Source organism: Scyliorhinus canicula, chromosome 6, assembly GCF_902713615.1.
Source record: "Scyliorhinus canicula chromosome 6, sScyCan1.1, whole genome shotgun sequence".
Lineage (NCBI taxonomy): Eukaryota > Metazoa > Chordata > Chondrichthyes > Carcharhiniformes > Scyliorhinidae > Scyliorhinus > Scyliorhinus canicula.
In genome coordinates, this window is record NC_052151.1 from 108,402,109 (window position 1) to 108,426,628 (window position 24,520).

Genomic DNA, 24,520 nt, shown 5'->3' on the forward strand with positions numbered 1-24,520 from the left:
TGGGAAACTTCATCAAATGCCTTACTAAGCTCCATGTACGCTACATCCACTGCTTTACCTTCATCCACATGCTTGGTCACCTCCTCAAAGAATTCAATAAGACTTGTAAGGCAAGACCTACCCCTCACAAATCCATGCTGACTATCCCTAATCAAGCAGTGTCTTTCCAGATGCTCAAAAATCCTGTCCCTCAGTACCCTTTCCATTACTTTGCCTACCACCGAAGTAAGACTAACTGGCCTATAATTCCCAGGGTTATCCCTATTCGCTTTTTTAAACAGGGGCATGACATTCGCCACTCTTCAACCCCCTGGTACCACCCCTGTTGAGAGTGAGGACGAAAAGATCATTGTCAACGGCTCTGCAATTTCATCTCTTGCTTCCCATAGAATCCTTGGATATATCCAGTCAGGCCCGGGGGACTTGTCTGTCCTCAAGCTTTTCAAAATGCCCAACACATCTTCCTTCCTAACAAGTATCTCCTCGAGCTTACCAGTCTGTTTCACACTGTCCTCTCCAACAATATGGCCCCTCTCATTTGTAAATACTGAAGAAAAGTACTCGTTTAAGACCTCTCCTATCTCTTCAGACTCAATACACAATCTCCCGCTACTGTCCTTGATCGGATCTACCCTCGCTCTAGTCATTCTCATATTTCTCACAAATGTGTAGAAGGCCTTGGAGTTTTCCTTGATCCTACCTGCCAAAGATTTTTCATGCCCTCTCTTAGTTCTCCTAATCCCTTTCTTCAGTTCCCTCCTGGCTATCTTGCATCCCTCCAGCGCCCTGTCTGAACCTTGTTTCCTCAGCCTTACACAAGTCTCCTCCTTCCTCTTAACAAGACATTCAACCTGTCTTCTCAACCATGGTTCCCTCACTCGGCCATCTCTTCCCTGCCTGACAGGGACATACATATCAAAGACACGTAGTACCTGTTCCTTGAACAAGTTTCACATTTCACTTGTGTCCTTCCCTGACAGCCTATGTTCCCAACATATGCACTTCAATTCTTGTCTGACAGCATCGTATTTACCCTTCCCCGAATTGTAAACCTTGCCCTGTTACACGCACCTATCCTTCTCCATTACTAAAGTGAAAGTCACAGAATTCTGGTCACTATCTCCAAAATGCTACCCTACTAACAAATCTATCACTTGCCCTGGTTCATTACCAAGTACCAAATCCAATATGGCCTCCCCTCTGGTCAGACAATCTACATACTGTGTTAGAAAAGCTTCCTGGACACACTGCACAAACACCACCCCATCCAAACTATTTGATCTAGAGAGTTTCCACTCAATGTTTGGGAAGTCACCCATGATAACTACCCTGTGACTTGTGCAGCTTTCCAAAATCTGTTTCCCAATCTGTTCCTCCACATCTCTGCTGCTATTGGAGGACTTATAGAAAACTCCCAACAAGGTGACTGCTCCTTTCCTATTTCTGACTTCAACCCATACTACCTCATATTATATTATATTAATTGTTGATATAAACTTGCATTTTCCACTGGTGTATCCAATATCTAGTGTGCTAGTAAAGCTTTTAGCCTTTTAATAAAAATATTTTCTCCATGAGATGTCAACAAGAATGGCATGGCATGATCACACTCTTTGCCCATGGGCCACTGAGTAAATTAAACAGTGTGGGACTGGGGTCATATGTAGGCTGACTTTAAAAAAAATAAATTTAGGCTACCCAATTTATTTTCCAATTGAGGGGCAATTTAGCACGACCAATCCACCTAACCTGCACATCTTTGGGTTGTGGGGGTGAAACCCACACAGGCATGAGGAGAATGTGCAAACTCCAAGCGGACAATGTCAAAGGGCCGGGATTCGAACCCGGGTCCTCAGTGTCGTAGGCAGCAGTGCGAACCACTGTACCATGTGCCCCCCTCATGCCGGCCTACTTGATGAGACGGGAGGTAAGATCCCTTCTCTGGGATTAGTGAACCAGTTTTTTTTTTCTTCAAACTATAATCGCCGTTCTATGATGATATATTTTCATCTAAGTGAATAAATTACCAGTTTTACTTTTTTATTTTCATAATTTGCCTTGGGCAGGAATATAAATGCAGCCTCAGGGCTGTTAACCTGGTACCATAACCAGTAACGTATCATGCCCTTAAGGAAAAATATTAATTCCTTTCATGTCCACACCTTGTTTAAGACATTGTACAACTTACTATACAGATACAAATACAAGCTAACTGAAGGTGATCTTGCATTTCTCCATGTGCTCAGCGAGATCATCAATCTGACTGGAGCTATAATGCCACGTTTCCATTGATGTGGACAAGGAACCACTTCACATCAACTCAAAGTTAATTCACAGACTCCAAAAATGTCAACAGAGGTAAATAATCTCAAGAGAGTAAAAACATCTTTGCCCATTCTTATCTACCCCTTATCAACTAGATTTCTAAGCACTGGCAGAGACTTAGTGTGAAGTCTCTGACTGAACTATTCCATCATAGAACTAAATAAAGATCAGATGGATCAGATTTTTTAAAATTAAGGCAAGAATTATACTATACTGGGGCCTGAGGTTCAAATAAAATTCTTCAACATAATGTTCCTTGCGTGAAACCAAAAGGTGAAAAATTACAAGATTTATCATTACGGGGAATAAACTTAAATTAATTCAAGAGTCAGGAATTGATTGCTTCCTTTAAACAAATTGTTTTCAAAAGGTCCACTGTTGTGGAATAAGTTAGTCATTACATGCATGGTGTCACAGCATTTTCTACTAAAATTGATGCAGGTATCTAAAACAGTTTCTTTACATTGGAGTAGCTGTGATTTCAGGTACCTCAAAACCCTTCACTCTAATTCATTCCCCAAATTCCACCACATCTCTTGACTCTCAAAATCCTTGCCAATAGACATGAGAAATAGGAATAGGCCGTTCGGCCCCTCGATCCTACTGCACCATTCAATAGGATCATGGCCGACCCAACGTTCCTCATGTCCACTTTTCTGCCCTTTCTCCATAACCCTGGATTCCCTTACTGGTCAAGAACCTACCTATCTCAGCCTTAAATATATACAAGGGCTCTGCCCCCACAGCTTTCTGGGGCAAGAGTTCCAAAGACTCACCACCCTCTTGAGAAGAAATTCCTCATCTCAGTCTTAAATTGGCACTCCTTTATTTTGAGATCATGCCCTCTGGTCCTGGACTCCCCATGAGAGGAAACATTCTCTCAGCATTTACCTTGTCAGCCCCTTATGAATCCTATATGTTTGAATGAGATCACCTCTCATTCTTCTAAATTCCAATGAGTAAAGTTTCAACGTGTCTAACCTTTGCTCATAAAATAATCCCTCCATACCAGGGATCATTCCAGTGAACCTTCTCTGAACAGCCTCCAATGAAATATCTTCCTTAAATAAGGGGACCAAAACTGCTCACAGTACTCCAGATGTGGTGTCACCAGTACCTTGTACAGTTACAGCAAGATGTCCCTACTCTTATACTCCAACCCCCTTGCAATGAGAGCCAACATTCCATTAGCCTTCCTGATTACCTGCTGCACCTGTGTGCTAGCTTTCTGTGTCTCGTGCACAAGTACCCCAAGTCCCTTTGTGTTGCACCCTCTCTTGTTCTCCCTTCCAAAATTAACTTCACATTTTCCCACATTATACTCCATTTGCCAACTTTTTGCCCACTTACATAATCCATCAATATCTCTTTACAAACTGTATCTCTCTTGCAACGTGCCTTTCCACCTACTTTTGTGTCATCTGTAAATTTGGTTACAGTGCATTTGTTTCCTTTCTCCAAGTCATTAATATATATTTAAGCTGTTGCGGTCCCAGCACTGATCCCTGTGGAACCCCATCGGTTACAGGTTGCCATCCTGAAAAATAACCCCTTCTCCTCACTCGCTGTTTCCTGCCCATTAGACAAATCTCTATCCATGCCAACTAATACCACTCCCTTATTTTGAAATCATTGATCGTTTCAGATCCCACCGGCCTCAAAGGCAGCAAGTTCCAGATCAACTTGTTGAGGTTTAAATTGGAAAATAGTTAATGTGGTGCTACTATTTAAGAAAGGTTGTAGAGACAAGCCAGACTACAGATTGGTGAGTCTCACGTCAGTGGTTGGAAACTACTGGAGAAGATTCTGAAGGACATTATCTATCTACACTTGGAGAGGAAAAGTTTGATCAGGGATAATCAGCATGGCTTTGTCAGAAGGAGGTCATGCCTAACAAATTTCATTGAATTTTTTGACCGTGTAGCCAAGTGTATAGATTAAGGTCGTGCAGTTGATTTAGTTTACATAGATTTCAGCAAAGCCTTTGACAAGGTCTCACTTGCCAGACTTAATAAGAAGGCAAAGCACATGGGTTAGAGGATGACTTGATAAGGTGGATTCATAATTGGCTTAGCTGTAGGAGACAGCGGAAGATGATAGATGGCTGCTTTAGTGTCTGGAAGCTAGTGACCAATGGCGTACCAGTGATCCATGCTGGCCCCCTATTGTTTGTCATTTATTATGGGGGGCATGGTAGCACAGTGGTTAGCACAGTTGCTTCACAGTTCCAGGGTCCCAGGTTCGATTCCCAGCTTGGGTCACTGTCTGTGCCTAGTCTGCGCTTTCCGTGTTGCGTGGGTTTTCTCCGGGTGCTCCGGCTTCCTCCCAGAGTCCAACGATGTGCAGGTTAGGTGGATTGGCCATGCAAAATTGCCTTTAGTGTCCAAAAAGATTAGGTGGGGTTACTGGGTCACAGAGATAGTGTAGTGTAGAGTTGTGAGCTTAGGTAGGGGGTTCTTTCCAAGAGCCGGTGCAGACTCGATGGGCCGAATGGTCTCCTTCTGCACTGTAAACTCTATGAAATTCTATGATATAAATGACATTGATGACTATGTGGGGGGTTTGTGGAGGACAAAAAGATAGGCTGGGCGGTTAACAGTGAGGTTGAGTTTCTACAGTTACAGGAAAATATGTGGCGGATAGCGGCAGATGGAATTTAAATAAAAAGAGAGGTGATACACTTTGGAAGGACTAATTTAACAAGGTCTGACACTGGGAAGAACAAAAGAGACCTTGGCGTGTTTGACAATAGATCGCTGAAGGCAGAAGGGCAGGTTAATAGGGTGGTGTAAAAGGCATATGGGATACTTGTTTTTATCAATTGGGGCACAGATTACAAAAGCAGGGAGTCACGATGAAATTGCATGGAACTCTGGTGAGGTGACAGCTGGAGTACTGTGTGCAATTCTGGTCACCACATTATAGGAAGGATTTAATTGCTCTGGTGTGTGTGCAGAGAAGATTCCATAAGACCATAAGACCATAAGACATAGGAGTGGAAGTAAGGCCATTCGGCCCATCGAGTCCACTCCGCCATTCAATCATGGCTGATGGGCATTTCAACTCCACCTCCCAGCATTCTCCCCATAGCCCTTAATTCCTCGCGACATCAAGAATTTATCTATCTCTGCCTTGAAGCCATTTAGCGTCCCGGCCTCCACTGCACTCTGCGGCAATGAATTCCACAGGCCCACCACTCTCTGGCTGAAGAAATGTCTCCGCATTTCTGTTTTGAATTTACCCCCTCTAATTCTAAGGCTGTGCCCACGGGTCCTCGACTCCTCGCCTAACGGAAACAGTTTCTTTGCGTCCATCCTTTCTAAGCCATGTATTATCTTGTAAGTTTCTATTAGATCTCCCCTTAACCTTCTGAACTCCAATGAATACAATCCCAGGAACGCCAGCCGTTCCTCATATGCTAGACCCGCCATTCCAGGGATCATCCGTGTGAATCTCCGCTGGACACGCTCCAGTGCCAGTATGTCCTTCCTGAGATGTGGGGCCCAAAACTGGACACAGTACTCCAAATGGGGCCTAACCAGAGCCTTATAAAGGCTCAGTAGCACATCGCTGCTTTTATATTCCAACCCTCTTGAGATAAATGACAACATAGCATTCGCTTTCTTAATCACGGATTCAACCTGCATGTTTACCTTTAGGGAATCCTCGACTAGCACTCCCAGATCCCTTTGTACTTTGGCATTATGAATTTTCTCACCGTTTAGAAAGTAGTCTATGCTTGGATTCTTTTTTCCAAAGTGCAAGACCTCACATTTTCTCACGTTGAAATGCATCAGCCATTTCCTGCACCACTCTCCCAAACTGTCTAGATCCTTCTGCAGCCTCCCCACTTCCTCAGCACTACCTGCCTGACCACCTAACTTCGTATCATCAGCAAACTTCGCTAGAATGCCCCCAGTCCCTTCATCCAGATCATTAATATATATGGTGAACAGCTGCGGCCCCAACACTGAACCCTGTGGGACACCGCTGGTCACCGGCTGCCATTCCGAAAAAGAACCTTTTATCCCAACTCTCTGCCTTCTGTCAGACAGCCAATCCTCAACCCATGCCAGTAGCTCACCTCGAACACCATGGGCCCTCACCTTACTCAGCAGCCTCCTGTGTGGCACCTTATCAAAGGCCTTTTGGAAATCCAGATAGACCACATCCACTGGGTTTCCCTGGTCTAACCTACTTGTCACCTCCTCAAAGAATTCTAACAGGTTCGTCAGGCACGACCTCCCCTTACTAAATCCATGTTGACTTGTTCTAATCCGACCCTGCTCTTCCAAGAAATTAGAAATCTCATCCTTAACGATCGATTCTAGAATTTTACCAACAACCGAGGTTAGGCTAATTGGCCTATAATTTTCCATCTTTTGTCTTGATCCTTTCTTGAACAAGGGGGTTACAACAGCGATCTTCCAATCGTCCGGGACTTTCCCTGACTCCAGTGATTTTTGAAAGATCTCAACCAACGCTTCCGCTATTTCTTCAGCCACCTCCCTCAGAACTCTAGGATGTAGCCCATCGGGGCCAGGAGATTTGTCAATTTTAAGACCTTTTAGCTTTTTTAGCACCATCTCTTTTGTAATGGCAACCATACTCAACTCAGCCCCCTGACCCTTTATAATTTTTGGGATATTACTAACGTCTTCCACCGTGAAGACAGACGCAAAGTACTTATTAAGTTCTCCAGCCATTTCCTCATCTCCCATCACTAGCCTTCCAGAATCAGTTTGAATTGGCCCAATGTCTACTTTGGCCTGACGTTTGTTTCTTATGTATTGAAAGAAACTTTTACTATCATTTCTTATATTACTGGCTAGCCTGCCTTCATATTTGATCCTCTCCTTCCTTATTTGTCTCTTTGTTAACCTCTGTTTGTTTTTGTAGCCTTCCCAATCTTCTGATTTCCCGGTGCTTTTGGCCACTTTATAGGATCTCTCTTTTTCTTTGATACATTTCCTGACCTCCTTTGTCAGCCATGGCTGTCTAATCCCTCCCTGGATAATCTTTCTTTTCTTGGGGATGAACCTCTGTACAGTGTCCTCAATTATGCATACAAACTCCTGCCATTTTTGCTCTACTGTCTTCCCTGCTAGGGTCTGCTTCCAGTTGATTTTCACCAGTTCCTCTCTCATGCCCTCGTAATTACCTTTATTTAACTGTAACACCATTACATCCGATTTTGCCTTCTCTCTTTCAAACTGCAGACTGAACTCAACCATATTATGATCGCTGCTTCCTAAGTGTTCCCTTACTTTAAGATCTTTAATAAAGTCTGGTTCATTACATAGCACTAGGTCCAGAATAGCCTGCTCCCTTGTGGGCTCCATGACAAGCTGTTCCAAAAAGCCATCTTGTAAGCATTCCATGAATTCCTTTTCTTTGGATCCACTGGCTACATTATTTACCCAATCCACCTGCATATTGAAGTCCCCCATGATCACTGTGACCTTGCCTTTCTGACATGCCTTTTCTATTTCCCGGTACATGTTGCGCCCCTGGTCCTGACCACTGTTAGGCGGTCTGTACATAACTCCCATTATGGTTTTTTTGCCTTTGTGGTTCCTCAATTCTACCCACACAGACTCCACATCATCCGACCCTATGTCGTTTAGTGCCATAGATTTAATTTTGTTCTTAACTAACAAGGCAACCCCACCCCCTCGGCCCACCTCCCTGTCTTTTCGATAGGTTGTATATCCTTGGATGTTTAACTGCCAGCCCTGAACCCCCTGCAGCCATGTCTCTGTGATGCCTACCACATCATAATCATTCACGATGATCTGTGCCATTAGTTCATCTACTTTGTTACAAATGCTACGAGCATTCAGGTAAAGTGCCTTAATGTTAACTTTCTTATCAGTACAGATATTGGAAGTCCTAAGATGTCCAAAGTTATCCTTCCTGTTTGTTGCATTCCTAGTCTGCCTCAAGCTTAAATCCACCTGCCTACATGTTATCCTCCTGCGTATCTTGCCATTTAACTCCCTGCTCCCTGTCGCTTTCACCAGAATGTCACCTGGGATGGAACATTTAAGTTATGAAGAGAGGTTGGATAGGCTTGGGTTGTTTTCTTTGGAGCAGAGAAGACTGAGGGGTGACCTGATCGAGGTGTACTAGATTACGAGGGGCATGAACAGGGTGGATAGGGAGCAGCTGTTCCCCTAATTTGAAAGGTCAGCTAGGAGTGGTCACAAGGTCAAAGTGAGGGGTGGGAGGTTTAGTGGGGGATTTGAGGAAAACCTTTTTTACCCAAAGAGTGGTGATGGTCTGGAATGCACTGCCTCAGAGGGTGGTAGAGGCAGGATGCCTCACATCCTTTAAAAAAGTACCTGGATGACTACTTGGCATATCATAACATTCAAGAATCTGGGCTATGTGCTGGTAAGTGGGATTAGGTGGGGAGGTCAGGGCCTTTCATGCGTCATCAAAGACTCGATAGGCTGAAGGGCCTCTTCTGCAGTATTCTGTGATTCTGGAATCCATAGAATCCAGACAGTGCTGAAAGAGACTATTTGCCTGTCAGGTCTGCACCGACACTCTGAAAGAGCCTCCGGCCTCGACCCATTCCCCCTCTCTATCCTCAACCCCTAACCTGCACACCTTTGAACAGTAAGGTGCAATTTACCATGGCCAATCCACCTAACCTGCACATCTTTGAACTGTGGGAGGAAACAGGAGCATCCGGAGGAAACCCACGCACACACGGGGAGAATGTCCACACAGACAGTCGCCCAAGACTGGAATTGAAACTGGGTCCCTGAGTCCCAATATAGAATAAAATTCAAAAACTTGCCAATGATACAAAACCTGGAGCAACACCAAATAATTATAATAATCTTTCTTTGTGTCACAAGCAGGCTTACATTAACACTGCAATGAAGTTACTGTGAAAATAGTGAGGATGATACCAATCACCTGCAACAAGACATGTAGATTAGCAGACTGGCCAGACAGGTGGTGGACAGAATTTAATTCAGAGAAGAGCAAATTGATACATTTCGCCAAAGGGGTAAGATGATGCAATATAAACCAAATGGCAAAATTCTGAAGAAAGAACAGAAACTGAGGGGGGGCATTTGCATCAATCTTTGAAGGTGACAGGGCATACTGAGAAAGCGATCAGTAAAGCATGTTGCACCTTGAGCTTCATAAATATAGACATCGAATGCAAAGACGTTATGCTAAACATTTATAAAAAAAAAACTCTGGTAGAGTAGAGCAAACTTGGAATGGTCGACAAATTTTGAAATTTTACTCTGTATTCTAAAATCCGAGTTGTTTATATACAGCAAAACAAAAGCCGTCCAGTACAAAGTACCATGACTCGTTGCTTTCTGTTCGTACCCCATTTTTGAAATCTAATTGAGCACTAATCCTCCCATTCCATTAGCTTCAACTTTGTTAACAAAAAGTTTATATGGTTCTCCCAATAGAGTCTACAGTTCATTTGTGCTTATTCAATAGCAACATCTTGGCCAGAGTCAACATATCAACCAATCGGTGCCCTTTTCCCTTATGGTATAATTGTCGTGACAATTTGAAATTTTGCATTCTTGCGTTTGTCCTGATGATTGCAAGATGAAAAGTTTCGGCATCATGACTCTCTTTTCAGCGATATTCAAGTTCCGTGCTACCAGCCATCTATAATATATTCTTACGAGATTACAATGGCAAATCTGTTTTTGGAAATAAAAATTGTTCCAACAAAGGAAGATAGTTTGTAACTTACAATTTTGTGCAATCTTCTGGATGTTGGAACTTATTATTTGAGCAAGCTGATGTGTTTCTGAAGATAAATTTGATTCTTCCAAGTACCCGCCTTCATTTCTTTCAGAAGCCATGATTGGTTATTAGGTTAAGTAAAACTCCAGCGAGATTCAGTTGACCAGCATCAGAAGTTCAAATAACCTTCACGCGTGGATTCTGTTTGGCCCCTGGAAAACAGCTGAAATAGTATTTATATATTAATATTAAATTATGAAAATGATTCAATAGGGTACAGAAGATATCTCCACTTGTAAGAAATTCAAAATCAGGGGTCATAAATATAATACATTTTTAAAAATTCAAAACAATTTCTGAATTCCCAGAAGTGGCAAAATGAAGAAAACACACAAAAAGAGCTTCTGTAATTTATCTGCATTGGGCATTAGTCTAGGCTCAGTAATAACATTCACCCCAATTGTAGAGTGAAATCCCACTCTATAAACTCAGACACATAATCTAGGGCAAAGTTTGGGTGGCGCAGCCGTACAGTGATTAGCACTGCTGCCTCACAGCGCCAGGGACCCTGATTCAATTCCGGACTTGGGTGACTGTGTGGAGTTGATACTTTCTCCCCATGTCTGCATGGGTTTCCTCTGGGTGCTCCATTTTCCTCCGACAGTCTAAAGATGTGCTGGTTAGGTGGATTGGACAAGGTTAAAAAAACTGTCCGTTCGTGTCCAGGGATATGCAGGTTAAGGTGTTGCAGGAATAGGGAAGGGGATTTGTAGAGTGCTCTTTCAGAAGGTCGGTGCAAACTCTATGGGCTGAATAACCTTGTTCCGCACTGTGGGGATCCATTGTTATGTTTTCAGTAACTACTAATGGAATGTTGCACTGGCCAGGGTACAGTTTTACAAATGCAACGTTTCACTGAGGCTCCATCTAACCATTTAGGATCCTGTGGAAGGAACTGAGAAACTAGCAAGTTCTTCTAGCATCCTTCCCAATACATGTTCCTCAATCAGCATCACTAAAAACCAACAATCTAGTCAGTTACCTCAGTGCAGTTTGTAAGAACCCGCTTTGTGAAAGTTGGATACCATGCTTACCCTGGCATTATAACAGTGATGACACCAAAAACATTTTACTGGCTGTAAGGTGCTATGGGATATTCTGAAGTCATGAAAGGTGGTACATAAATGCAACAAACAAATGGAAGACAAAATGAAAATAACCACTATGCACATAAGACTTGCTGCAAGACAGATAACCCGGTGTTACAGAATGAAAACGTCTTGCATCAGTTCAGGTTTCCAACAAAGTATCAGAAACTTGCCAAATTGAGAATTACATTGAAAATCTGTGTCCTACCATGAAACATCCGTACTCCCCAACTTTCAGTTGATAGCCGCTTCCTTTAAATTTATCAATTGCACTGCATTTCTGATAGTATTTCAGGCTGTCAAATCAGGCTCGGAATTGCACCATTCACTAGCACAGAAAATACAACAAAATGTACAGGGTGGACTTCGGATTAACAACGCGGCCACATCAATTGAGTGTCAGGTGGCTACTGATATGCCATCTGAAAGCTTCTCTTTACATACAAGTAGACTGCTGTCATCAGAGACAATACAAATATACTTCTGGGAAACTAAATTAATCTTACAAGGAATGAATTAAAGACACTCAAACAATTAACAACTGCATTGGAAAGGGCCAATATTTCTGTCACAAAGTTGCTGCAGCTGTTTGTCATTATTATTGCAAAGGTTAAAAGGTCACCTAGTTCAGCCATGTCCATCGGGTGGATAACCGCTGTATGCACACCCAAAGATCTTCTGCATGGTAAATTGGCCACTGGGTGACGACCTCAACGTCCATATCTCCGCTACAAGGATACCTACAAGCGACATAGGAAGGTGGAAATTCTGTGACTGCTGGGACCCCTGGAGGCAGACTGTTTGGAAGGGCAATGAGGGCAAGCAGAAATGAAGAGCTCAGCTGGCCAAGTAGAGGGCCCAGAGAAAGCGTAGGCCAGTGAATAGTGCACTTTCTCAGCCCACTGTCTTCCCCTGCAGCAAATGCAGCAATGAGGCTCCTGAGCCATGCCAGGCCATGCTTACATAGATTTCATAGAATTTACAGTGAAGGAGGCCATTCAGCCCATCGAGTCTGCACCGGCTCTTTGAAAGAGTATCCTACCAAAGAGCTTGGAGTTGACTACCATAGTGCAAACCAGTTTGCCTACAGACCAAAAATGGCAAAGATAACCTCACAGATTTATGCATAAATTTCACTTTTACAAAAGCGTAGCTTCATAAAAATTATCCAACTGATAGTAAACGAAATACAGAAAACTCAGGTTTTATGTTATGACCTTTGCTTTGTCTTTCACGGCTTTTTGCATTTCTTCAAAACAACTCAGTTTTAAGTAACACGTTTCAAAAAAAGAGGAAGCTGATATACTTCCTTCTGCAGTAATCAAATCCCCGAAACAGAGAGCAGCTGCTACAAAACATGTGAATTAGTGTGGTTCACGGAAAGGCATGTCCACAATATACACTTTCTCAAAAATAGGAAAGGCGGCAGGTTTAGATCTAATACAAACATGAATCACAATCAACTGTGCAATTTAGAGTTTAATATATGCATATTTATCCCCCCTCACGTTTTCTCTCGGTTGTCAATTTCAGCTGAGAATCAGTGTTTGGGGAAAACGCACTTTCACATGCTGCTGAAAAAGGGAACCAACCAGCCACAAGTTTGCATTATAGATTTCCTAGCACACCTCCAGACACGACAATGTCAATCCCCTCCACAAAAAAAAATTCTGACTCAAACTTTACATATATATCTAATGTGGTGCTAAATTTCAAATTAGTTTGCCTCACCAGGGTTTTCTCCATCAGAATGCAACTTTATACTGTTGTACAGATATCCTAAGAAGCTCCTAGTTCTCCTGACAAACACTCCGGCATACATACTTCAATATTCAAAGGATTCCACTGCTGCCTTTCGGTGCTGAGGACCCGGGTTCGATCCCGGCCCCGGGTCACTATCCGTGTCGAGTTTGCACATTCTCCCGTCTGTGTGGGCCTCACCCCCACAACCCAAAGATGTGCAAGGTAGGCCGATTGGCCACATCTTTTTATTAAAACAGTAAAAAATATATACAAGGCCAAACGGTACAAATACTAATTTTGTGTTGGAGAAAAAGGGTACCCTCCTCTCAGTACCAATGTACGGGGAGGGAGGGGGGAGGATACCCCGATTATTAAAGCAGTTCCGCTAAATTGCCCCTTAATTGGAGAGAGAATTGGATTTAAAAAATTTTTTTTACAGTGTACCCAATTATTTTCTTTCCCAATTAAGGGACAATTTAGCATGGCCAATTCACCGACTCTGCAAATCTTTTTGGGCTGTGGGGGTGAGACCCACCCAGACACGGGAGAATGTGCAAACTCCATTTGGACAATGGCCCGGCCCGGGATTGAACCACCGCACCACCAGGCTGCCTTAGAATTGGGATTCTAATTTTTTAAAAATGCTTAAAGAATTCACCCAAAATTATTATTTCACACTGCAACAAAACAAAAACTTATTTTGTCTCCAGCAATAATTCTGCATTGCAGATCTAACCACATTATTTCCAGAGTCACTCATTTGTCTGCAAAAACATAATTTTCTGACTAAATCTTTTTGCAGCCTCTTTCAACAACTCACTAACTGTCTTTTTAATCAGAACATCTGATGACCAGCCATCAGTCCGAATTGTTAACACTTTCTCTCTCCACAGAAGCTGCCGGACCAGAGTATTTCCAGCATTTCTTGATTTTATTTCAGATTCCAGCATTGCAGTATTTTGCTTGGAGAAAGATGGGTTTTAAAAATGGATAGTAACATGCAAACAAAAAAAAGGAGACCATACAAAATGATTTCATTCATAAATTATTTTCCAAAGATCACAAGTAGAACAGCTTTAAAAAGAAAAAAAAATCTCTGAAAAATTTGACAAATGATGTGAAACTCAAGACCAGAATTTAAATTCCAATATTCAAAATGCAGGATCACCTATTAGCTGTAGTCTCATTGTTACATTACGTTGTGACAAGCGATAACTAACATAAACAAATTAAACATGTGGACATATCCATTGACAATGGGGAAATACAAAATATGGCACCAATAAGGGCAGTGACGACAGTAAATATAGACAGGGAGAAGATTTATATTGTATAGATGTTGAATTTACAATGTTGCACTGTTTGTACCTATATAGAGCTTTCAACAAATCAAACTATTTCAAACACGCAAATGCCAGTTGCATCAATAAAATAGTGGGTGCCAGTTCCTCAAGCTATTTAAAGTTTAGTCAGTTGTGGATTTGGAGACACCTACATCCTTGACAAGATTTCACAACGCAAGCCCCACCTTTGACTCATTACATGCACACAGCACAAATTACTCTCATAACCTGCCAGTTTAAGAATGCCATTTGAAGAAGCTATTTTAAATGTTAGTGAGATGCCCATTTCAAAAATGGATAAATTAATTTTGTACACATCTAGGATAGGTTGCCAAATGACACTGATGTAATTTTTTGAAACAAGCGGCCAGTGAGCTTTTCTGTGATTATGCAAATAGAGAAGTTCAATATGTCCATTTCAATCCGTCAACAGAAAGGAACAAAACTTGAAATATATAATCTTGATGTCTTTATGGCAATCATTAATGTGTAATCAGTAAAATGGAGGCTGGTTTAGCTCACTTGGCTAGACAGATGGTTCGTGATGCATTGCGAGGCCAACAGAGAAGGTTCAATTCCCATATTGGCTGAGGTTATTCATGAAGGCCCTGCCTTCTCAACCTTGTCCCTTTCCTGTGGTGTGATGATCCTCAGGTTAGATCACCACCAGTCATCTCTTCCCCCTCAAAGGGGAAAGAAGGCTATGGTCATCATAGAATTTACAGTGCAGAAGGAGGCCATCCAGCCCATCGAGTCTGCACTGGCTCTTGGAAAGAGCACCCTACCCAAGTTCAACACCTCCACCCTATCCCAATAACCCCACCCAACACTAAGGGCAATTTTGGACACTAAGGGCAATTTATCATGGCCAATCCACCTAACCTGCACATCTTTGGATTGTGGGAGGAAACCGGAGCACCCGGAGGAAACCCACGCACACACGGGGAGGATGTGCAGACTCCGCACAGACAGTGACCCAAGCCAAAATCGAACCTGGGACCCTGGAGCTGCGAAGCCATTGTTCTATCCACAATGCTACCGTGCTACTCACCTGGGACTACAGTAACTTTACCTACTTTAATCATTATAAGATAAACCAAAAATCTTAAACCTTCAAAAATAAAACAAGTGCTTCGCACACAAAGTAAAAGGTTACCAATCACAATTGTCAGGAACTGCAACTAGCAACACTATAGCTTCCAGGTTTCAGTTTTCATGCTTCTTATTTTGAAAATATGGGGCTGAGACACAATTGCTGTGAGCACAGTATAGACAGAAATACATTTAAAGAAAAAGCTAAACATAAGGATCGATATTCAATGTTGCAAAGTACTTTTTTTAACATAAATCTGAGTACGCAATAATGTTCCCCCCCACCCCCAATTATGGGCAATTGAGCATTGTCAATCCACCCAACCTGCACATCTTTAGGTTGTGGGGTGAAACCCACTCAGACACGGGGAGAATGTGCAAACTTCAAATGGGCAGTGGCCCAGGACCGGGATTCAAACCAGTGTCCTTAGAGCCGTAGGCAGCAGTGCTAACCACTGTGCCACCCCTCAATGATGCAATCTAATCAAGGGTTCATTATAAGGCACTCAAACTTCACTGAATTTAGATCAATTCTTCCTCACTTTGCAGAATATAACATTGTTACAACTCAACTCTGATTTCTGGCTCCTTATTTGAAATATCAGTTCAAAGTACTACCAACTCACTGTCCTGAATTTAAAAAAAACAGAAGCTCAAGACAATGAATGCTCTACTTCCTCTCATCTATCCTCCTCTGGTCCCCCACTGCCCCCAGAACAGATTCTTTATTTCCATTATACTTTTTTCCTCTCACAAAATGAAATACTTGCATTTGTACAGCACCTTTCATAACTTTAGGATGATACAGAACTGGTTCAGTCACAGAGGGCATAGGGTAGCAGTAAAGGGTGTTTTTCTGAATGGAAGGTTGTGACTAGTGGTGTTCCACAGGGATCGGTGCTGCGGCCTCTGTTGTTAGTGGAAGACATAAACGATTTGGAGGAAAAGGTAGCTGGTCTGATGAGTAAATTCGTGGATGACACCAAGGTTGGTGGAGTGGCAGATAGTGTTGAGGATTGGCAGAGAATACAGCAGGACATAGATGTTGGGAGACTTGGGCAGAGAAATGGCAAATGGAGTTTAATCCAGACAAATGGGAGGTAATGCATTAGGTCTAACATAGAGGGAAAATATACAGTAAATGGAAAACTCTTAAGAATATAGAAAGTCAAGAGATCTGGGCATACAGGTCCACAGATCTTTAAAAATGGCAACACAAGTGGGCACTATAGTCAAGAAAACATATGGAATGCTTGCATTCATTGGACTGGGCACAGAGTACAAAAACTGGCAAGTCATGCTACAGTTGTATAGAACCTTGGTGAGGCTGCACTTCGGATATTGCGCACAACTCTGGTCGCCACACAACCAGAAGGATGTGGAGGCTTTGGAGATGGTGCAGAAGCAGTTAACCAGATGTTGCCTGGTCTGTAGAGTGTTAGCTCTGCGGAGAGGTTGAATCGACTCGGACTGTTTTCAGTAGAACGACGGAGGTTGAGGGGCCACCTGATAAGAGGATGGATAGAGTGGATGGGCAACCACTCTTTGCCAGGGTGGAGGAGTCAGTCACTAGGGGGCATAGGTTTATGGTCCATGGGCCAATGTTTAGAGGAGTTCTGTGAGGCAGTTTTTTTTTGTTTTTTTTTTTACAGAGTGTGTTGAGTGCCTGGGACGCACTGCCAGGTGAGGTTGTGGAAACAAATACATTAACAGCGTCCAAAAGACATCTCAACAAATACATGGATAGGATGGGTATAGAGGATAGGACACTAGGAAGTGCTGAGGGTTTTGGCTAAGGGTGGTATCATTACCGGTACAGTCTTGGAGGGCTGAAGGGTCTGTTCCTGTGCTGTACTGTTCTTTCTTCAGAACATCTGAAAGTAAATTTAAGTCTGCTTGAAGTGCAATCACTGTTGTCATGTAGGAAATCATTTGAGAGATAAACGCTGGCCTGGACTATAGGGATACCTCCCCTACTCTTCTTCAAGATAATGCCATGGGAGTTTTTACGGTCGACCGAACAGCACAGACAGGGCCTCGGTTTAGGTCTTATCTGAAAGAAAACACTTTCAGCTTCCAATTTGGTGCTGAAGGTCTGGAGCGCAAGTTGAACTCACGGCCATCTACCCCAGGGGCGAAGCTTCTCCGAGACGCCTCCCACAGCCCCCCCCCCCCCCCCCCGGCCACCCAATCGCCGCAGGAGGGATCGGCCGGTCGATGCCAACAGGGGGGTTGTGCAAGGCATCGCCCCGCCGGCTCCCGAAGCCAAGTCACTTCCTGCCTATCGGAGGCCGAGACGCCGGCCTTGGGCAGAGCACGGCCGCCCGGCTGAGGAAGCCGAGTGCTGGGGGGCGGGGAGCTGCCGGTGGCACTGCCAGCCCCGGGAGGGTCAGATCACTGCACCCACCCACCCGGCTGCTCCGTCCGGGGGGAGCACCGGCTCCTCCTCCCGGAGACACCCACCCACTCGTCACCCATCAAATCAGCTCTGCAAAGGCTTGTTGTCGCCGCCCTTCCCGGGAATGGCGCTGGGACAGCTGTGAGGGAGGGATGGGGAATGGCAGTGTCCGCCCCTTCTCGGCGGCCGCTCCCAGGTGAAGCCAGGGCCCGGACTCAGCTCCGGGCGGATTATCTCCTCCCCCGCGAGCCTACCCAGCAGCAGCGGAACAGGTGCGTGTGGGAGAGGAGGCGGCTGATACCTGCTCCGGTCGGAACCTCAGTCCCCGCTCCCTGGCTCCTCCGTCTCGACCTCTGACCTTCCCCACGTCCCCTGGCCCCGCCCATCCATTCCCTTGGCGCCGCCCATCCATTCCCTTGGCGCCGTCTACCCTGTCCCCGCCCTCCCCCCGCCCCTGTCCCCGCCCTCCCCCCGCCCCTGTCCCCGCCCTCCCCCCGCCCCTGTCCCCGCCCTCCCCCCGCCCCTGTCCCCGCCCTCCCCCCGCCCCTGTCCCCGCCCTCCCCCCGCCCCTGTCCCCGCCCCCCCCCGCCCCTGTCCCCGCCCCCCCCCGCCCCTGTCCCCGCCCTCCCCCGCCCCCCCCCTCCCCCGCCCCCCCCCCTCCCCCCCCCCCCGCCCCCCCCTCCCCCGCCCCCCCCCTCCCCCCCCCCCCCGCCCCCCCTCCCCCCCCCCCCCCCCGCCCCCCCTCCCCCCCCCCCCCGCCCCCCCTCCCCCCCCCCCTCCCCCCCCTCCCCCGCCCTCCCCCCCCCCCCGCCCCCGCCCCTCCCCCCGCCCCTGTCCCCGCCCTCCCCCCGCCCCTGTCCCCGCCCTCCCCCCGCCCCTGTCCCCGCCCTCCCCCCGCCCCTGTCCCCGCCCTCCCCCGCCCCTGTCCCCCTGGCCCCGCCCCTGTCCCCGCCTGGCCCCGCCCTCTCCTTACCTTGCCCTCAGACTGAGGTATCAGCTGACATGGAGGACAAAGAAATACCACAAGATATTTCAACTGAATCTTTATTACTGTTTAAAACACTAGATAAACACTGAACATCTCTTTAAATATTTTGCACAAATCACTTTATTAATGCTTAAAACATCAGATAAACACTGAACTGCTCTTCATTCTGCTGGTTGAAGTGCTGATTGCTTGTTACAATGAACCACAAGACTCAGATATTATCCATTGCAAGGTGAGGTGACCGACCTCCCTTAAGTTGAACTGGTCTTCCTCTGAGTCCCAGACTCTGGGTGGTCTTCTTGCTTGATAGTTGGTCCCACAGATCTCTGCTGAGGCTGCTAACTTTATATTCAGTTTCTTCCAGCATCGGTAAAGTTATTTAGCCATGTCCACGGCTGACCAGTTACCCATTTTCCTCAATGTTAGTTTGCAAAAACATCTCACATCTGCTGGCCTTGCTTTCTTTGTCTGTGGAACACATCTTATCGCACTTGATTGCAAAAACATGGGGCTGGATTCTCTGTTACCCGACAGCGTTATCATAATCAGCGATTGGGCAGAAAAACGACTCCAATGCCCAAATTGGGGCCGATGCCGGTTTGATGCTGGTCAGCCCTGCTCCACCTCCTCAGGAATTATGTAATCGTGTTGAGCGCTGTGCGCCATTGCAGTGGCGTTGGTGAGTTATCGGCAGACCCTCTCGCGATGCTGTGCCCCCAATAGGCTTAGTTCCCGACGGCGCGGGACACATGTGTTCTCAGAAGTCGGAAACCCGGCCTAGCGGTTGCTGATTGTGGCGAGCACTGCCGCACCCGGCTGGGATCCGTGCCGCTGACCAGGGAGGGCTTCCACGAGGGGTGGGGGGTGGGGTGGGGTGGGGTGGGGGGTGGCCTGTAGGGTTGCGGATGGCGGGTCGTGCCCGCGTATGGACGGCACCATGTTTTATGGCGCGACTGCTGCACGTCATCAGATGTGCGCATCTGTGGCCAGAGACACGGCCGTTTTCGGTGCAGGAGCAGGGAGTTTCGCCCGCCGCTGCTGCAAGCCCCTCACCGGTCCTGGAATTAGTTTGGGGTCGGCGCCGGTTTTTGGTCATAAAATTCCTGTGAGTTCTCCATTCGAGCTGGCACTTAGCCACTGAAACGGAGAACCAGCCCCTGTGTTAAGTAAAGTTAGCTACCTATCATGTATTGCAGAAGTTTAGTTGGTCATCCGAACTGAACCACAGTTGGTACATGAAGTACTTTTGGTTGGAAATGTGTACAGTCAAACTCTAATCCATTTACTTAATTGGCAACTTAAATTTAATTTTGGGCTCTTTGTGACTCACTGCATGAAGTGTGTAACTTGCCTTTTTTACTCCACGGCATGTGGATGTCGTTGGCTGCACTGGCAGTTCCCATCCCTAATTGCTCTTGAACTGAGTGGCTTGCTGAGCCATTTCAGAGGGCATTGAAGAGTCAACTTGGGCCAGACCTGTAAGGATGGCAGATATCCTTCCCAAAAGGATACTAGTGAACCAGATAAGTTTTTACAACAATCAATTCATGGACACTTTTAATTCCTCTCTTTTGTTATTGAATTCATACTTCCCCATCTACCATGATGGGATTCAAGTCCGGGTCCCCAGACTATTGCCCTGGGTGTCTGTATTACTAATCCAGTGACTATGCCACTGCCTCCCCTGGTTCGTGCTGTTCTTGTATCTGAGCTTCCTGATGGGAGTGGAATCAAGGTTAGGGAGAAGAGAAGATGCAAAAAGGAGAGAAGAATTATGGAGAGGGCAAGGATGGAAGTTATGGGTTGTATAATATCCAATTGTTGTGGGGAAGCGTGGTAGTGGATCAGGAGCACATATCAGTGGACTTTAATGTGGCTCATTGACTTAGCCATGGTATTAACATCCCACTTCTGGGTTTTCTGACCAGTGACAGAGTGCGGGCATTCTGATGACCTGCATGCCTGCACTCTTTCAAAGGAAGGTTTTCTATTTAAAGGGAGCCCATTAAGGATAAGAATGTCTGCGTGCATCTTTACAGCAACAAAAAAAAAATAGTGCGAAGACTACCCATGTCTCTCTGACTCTTTCCTATAGGTCATGCTAGATGTGATGAGTGGCCATAGCAAGATGTTGGGTGCAATTTTACGAGAAAATTGCAAAGTGTCAAGTTCTGACTGAAAACCAGCATGTTTTCTCCCCAGAGAAACAGGCTGGTTTTCTCCAAATCTTCTGACACTTGCTCAGAAAAAAGCAGGGGTGTGTGCTTTGTGCTGAAATTCCTGAGGGACAGGGTCTAAAAATGTCAGCAAGCTTGGCTCTACAGTGATCAGGGTGCCATTGTACAAGGGCACCCAGATCTCAAATTGAAGTTAATGTCCTTCATCATTGTTGGCATTGGGGCATTAGAGACCCGAGGCATCTCCCGCCCCCGCCAGCAATGAGGGCATCCTCCCCCTCACACTTGCCAATGCAGGTATCCCCCTCCCTCAACTTCATCAATGCAAACACCCTTCCCAAGACTGAATATTTATGTGAAACAGAGTTTGGTGTGTGTTGTGTCCTTTGATGGAGACTTTTCACTGCTGTTCACATTTCCAGTGCCTACTTGCATGTGATGTGCACCTTACCATCTATGGCCCTAGCTATCTCGAATGCAGTACCCCAGAGACGGCACGGTGGCACAGTGGTTAGCACTGCTGCCTCACAGCGCCAGGACCCCGGTTCAATTCCGGCCTCAGGTGACTGTGTGGAATTTGTACATTCTCCCTGTGCTGCGTGGGTTTCCTCCAGGTGCTCCTGTTTCTTCCACAGTCAAAAGATGTGCAGGTTAGGTAGATTGGCCATAATAAATTGCCCCTTAGTGTCCAAAAAGAAAAATTAAGTGCGGTTACGGGGATAAGGTGGGTGCTTGGGCCGACGTTGGGTGCTCTTTTCAAGGATCGGTGCAGACTCGATGAGCCTAATGAGCCCCTTCTGCCCTATAGCGATTCTATGAGATGTGTATCAGCCATGGTGGAGAATGGTTGAGCTCTGTCTCCATCCTTTCTGACGTTTGGAGTGGCATATGACTAAAGAGAAGGCAGCTGCTGTTCGAGGTCTTGATATTGGAGCTGTATATATGGCACCAAGAGCTACTGTGTTGGTGTGACCTCTCCTATTGCTTCTGATCAGAGATCCATGCTGTAGCTGCACAAGTTGCTCCCTTGCTGCAATGAAAGCTGAAAACAGTGAAGTTCAGATCAAGCAAGCTAGTTGTAATGATTTGTACAAAGTTGAAATCATCTTTAAAACAGTGAAGTTAGGCTCTCAGAGCATGATCATCCACGAGGTCAAGCCTTTGCCATAGGTTGGCCAGTAGGTGTGCAGTTACACATTTTAAAGATTTTCAAGCCTATGTTTCATTGAACAATGGGTTCCTGCTGTGCTTCTGACTTGTTAACTCCGGCAAGTTCAAATACATCTCAGGAAGCTCATGCTTTGGCTGTTAAAACAAGAATTCTGGGTTTAATTCAAAATTAAGTATTTATTTCCACATTCAAATTATTCACCCATCAACTCCACGAGGGTTTTGCATGCAAACACACCCTGGTCAAGCTCAGCGGAGAGTGGGATCATGCCAGTTCTCTGACCCAACCCAATCTTTCAGGCCATTAACCCCCACAACCAAACCTATCTTCCAAAATCCCCACCATACACTTTACCCAACAGTTAAAATTCTACAAAAAGTCTTTGGAAAGAAGCAAGCTTCAACTAACAAGTGACTGAATAAATTTTGCAATTGCCTACATGCTCCAGGTACATTAACTCATTTGTATTTATTTCTCATTTATAGGGCAGCACGGTAGCACAAGTGGATAGCACTGTGGCTTCACAGCGCCAGGGTCCCAGGTTCAATTCCGCGCTGGGTCACTGCCTGTGCGGAGTCTGCACGTTCTCCCCATGTCTGCGTAGGTTTCCTCCGGGTGCTCCGGTTTCCTCTCACAGTCCAAAGACATGCAGGTTAGGTGGATTGGCCATGATAAATTGTCCTTCGTGACAAAAAAAAGGTTAGATGGGGTTATTGGGGTACAGGGATAGGGTGGAAGTGAAGGCTTAAGTGGGTCGGTGCAGATTCGATGGGCCGAATGTCCTCCTCCTTCTATGTTCTCGAGGTGAGCACACAGTATTAGGTGATAGAACATTTTGCAGGGAAATGATAAAATAGAAAGTTGCATTACTCCATAGTGTCACAGTGTGTTTTAATAAACTCTACAGCAGATTGAGAGAATTACTCTGTGAAAGAATGTGTGTCCCACTAGCAACACCAGCATTTGCTGCCCATCCTTACTGATTAGGTTTGTCATAAGGCAATTAAAAGACTTCCACATTACTCTCGGTCAAGAATCACGTAGGCCAGACCAGGTAAAGAGGCAGATTTCCTTCCCTAAAGGGCAGTAGTGAACCTGATGGGTTTTTACAATAATTGATGATAGCTTCGTGGCCCCCATTATCGAGACTAACTTTATATTCCAAGTTCATTAATTGATTTCAAATTCTACCAGTGCATTAGCCTGGGTCCCTGTATTACTCGGCCAGTGAAAATACTGCTCCCCCATCTCCTCTTTCAGGGATCATCTCTTAGGGGAGTGTCAATAACCATGGACCTCCATTGGATTGATCTTCCATGATCATGCAGATTATGCTTGACAAACTACTGCCGTGGTTTGCTGTTGCCTTCTACATTTTGGCTCAACAGGAAACTCTTCCCGCTTGGCATCAGGGATAGTGGAAGGATTTACAAGCTGATAATCGATTGGCCACATTATGAATGCATCTTTCATGGCCATCAAGTCTTTGAGTTGAACTTGACCTGGCTCAGAGGTAGAGACTCTATGACTGCGCCACAAGACATCCACACTATGCCACCATCTCCCCTAAACCCTGTATGGGTTTACATCAGTTGTTTGCTGCATGGTGTGTTCTCAATTTCTAACATTGCACTGCAGGGATATACCAAATAGAGGCTAAAAACAGATGCCACAGCAGAAACACAGAAAGTTTGAAAGCAATTCACTATCCACTTGGCTGTTGCTGATTTATGGAGTAATGATAGCAGAGATCCCAGAACATGTTTGTACTGGTCCAGTTATCTGAGAAAAATGTATCATGGTAAGAACTAAAAAAAAATGTGTTTTAAAATCCATGATATGTGAGATAAATGAATATTATTGAGGTTTATTGAAGCAATGGTACTACTGTATTATGAAGAAAAAAATGTTTACACGCAAGAAGCAGAGATAACAGCAACAGCATTAACCAAAATGCAAAAATGATTAATTTGGTTGTCTGATGTGTATTGATGATGTTAATACAATTACTGTAATAATAGATCATATTCATTATATACTAATAGTCATTAATCATACACTCAGGTAATTTTTTCCTAAAGCTGCTAATTAAGTTGATCAAAATGGTAATTTCATCTAACTGTTAAATTCAAGTTTACTGAGCTGGTGCTATATGCTATATCATGATTACAAGCTTTATAATGCATTGTTTCTGATGCTTTTAAAATAAACAGATTAGATATGCTTTTTGGTACCAAGTTCAGGGCTACTATGTTTGTGCATTTCTCAGCTTTTTGAAAGGAATCAAGGGCCAGACGGTATTTGAAGAAACAAAAATTCAAACCCAAACTAGAGTGTAAATTTCACAAAACTATTGATGGTATGCAGCTGAAAAATATAATCAAACCACACAACCATA

The 24,520-nt window shown here is 45.0% G+C and overlaps 1 protein-coding gene across 4 annotated transcripts in view; it reads right to left on the minus strand.

The window, feature by feature from the left end:
• Positions 1 to 18,166, minus strand: part of LOC119967382 (syntaxin-7-like) — a 52,806-nt gene extending 34,640 nt beyond the window's left edge. The window contains exons 1-3 of one of the 4 annotated variants that reach the window (XM_038799876.1): positions 18,088 to 18,154; positions 17,200 to 17,262; positions 10,070 to 10,285 (exon numbers count right to left, since the gene is read on the minus strand). In XM_038799876.1, the coding sequence (XP_038655804.1) occupies positions 10,070 to 10,181 (112 nt within the window). In that variant the 5' untranslated portion in view covers positions 10,182 to 10,285; positions 17,200 to 17,262; positions 18,088 to 18,154. Of the gene's footprint in view, positions 1 to 10,069; positions 10,286 to 11,418; positions 11,539 to 11,832; positions 11,951 to 17,199; positions 17,263 to 18,040; positions 18,063 to 18,087 lie in introns of those variants that run through there. The other 3 variants (XM_038799878.1, XM_038799877.1, XM_038799879.1) reach the window with 3 other exon arrangements.
• Positions 18,167 to 24,520: the final 6,354 nt, after the last annotated feature.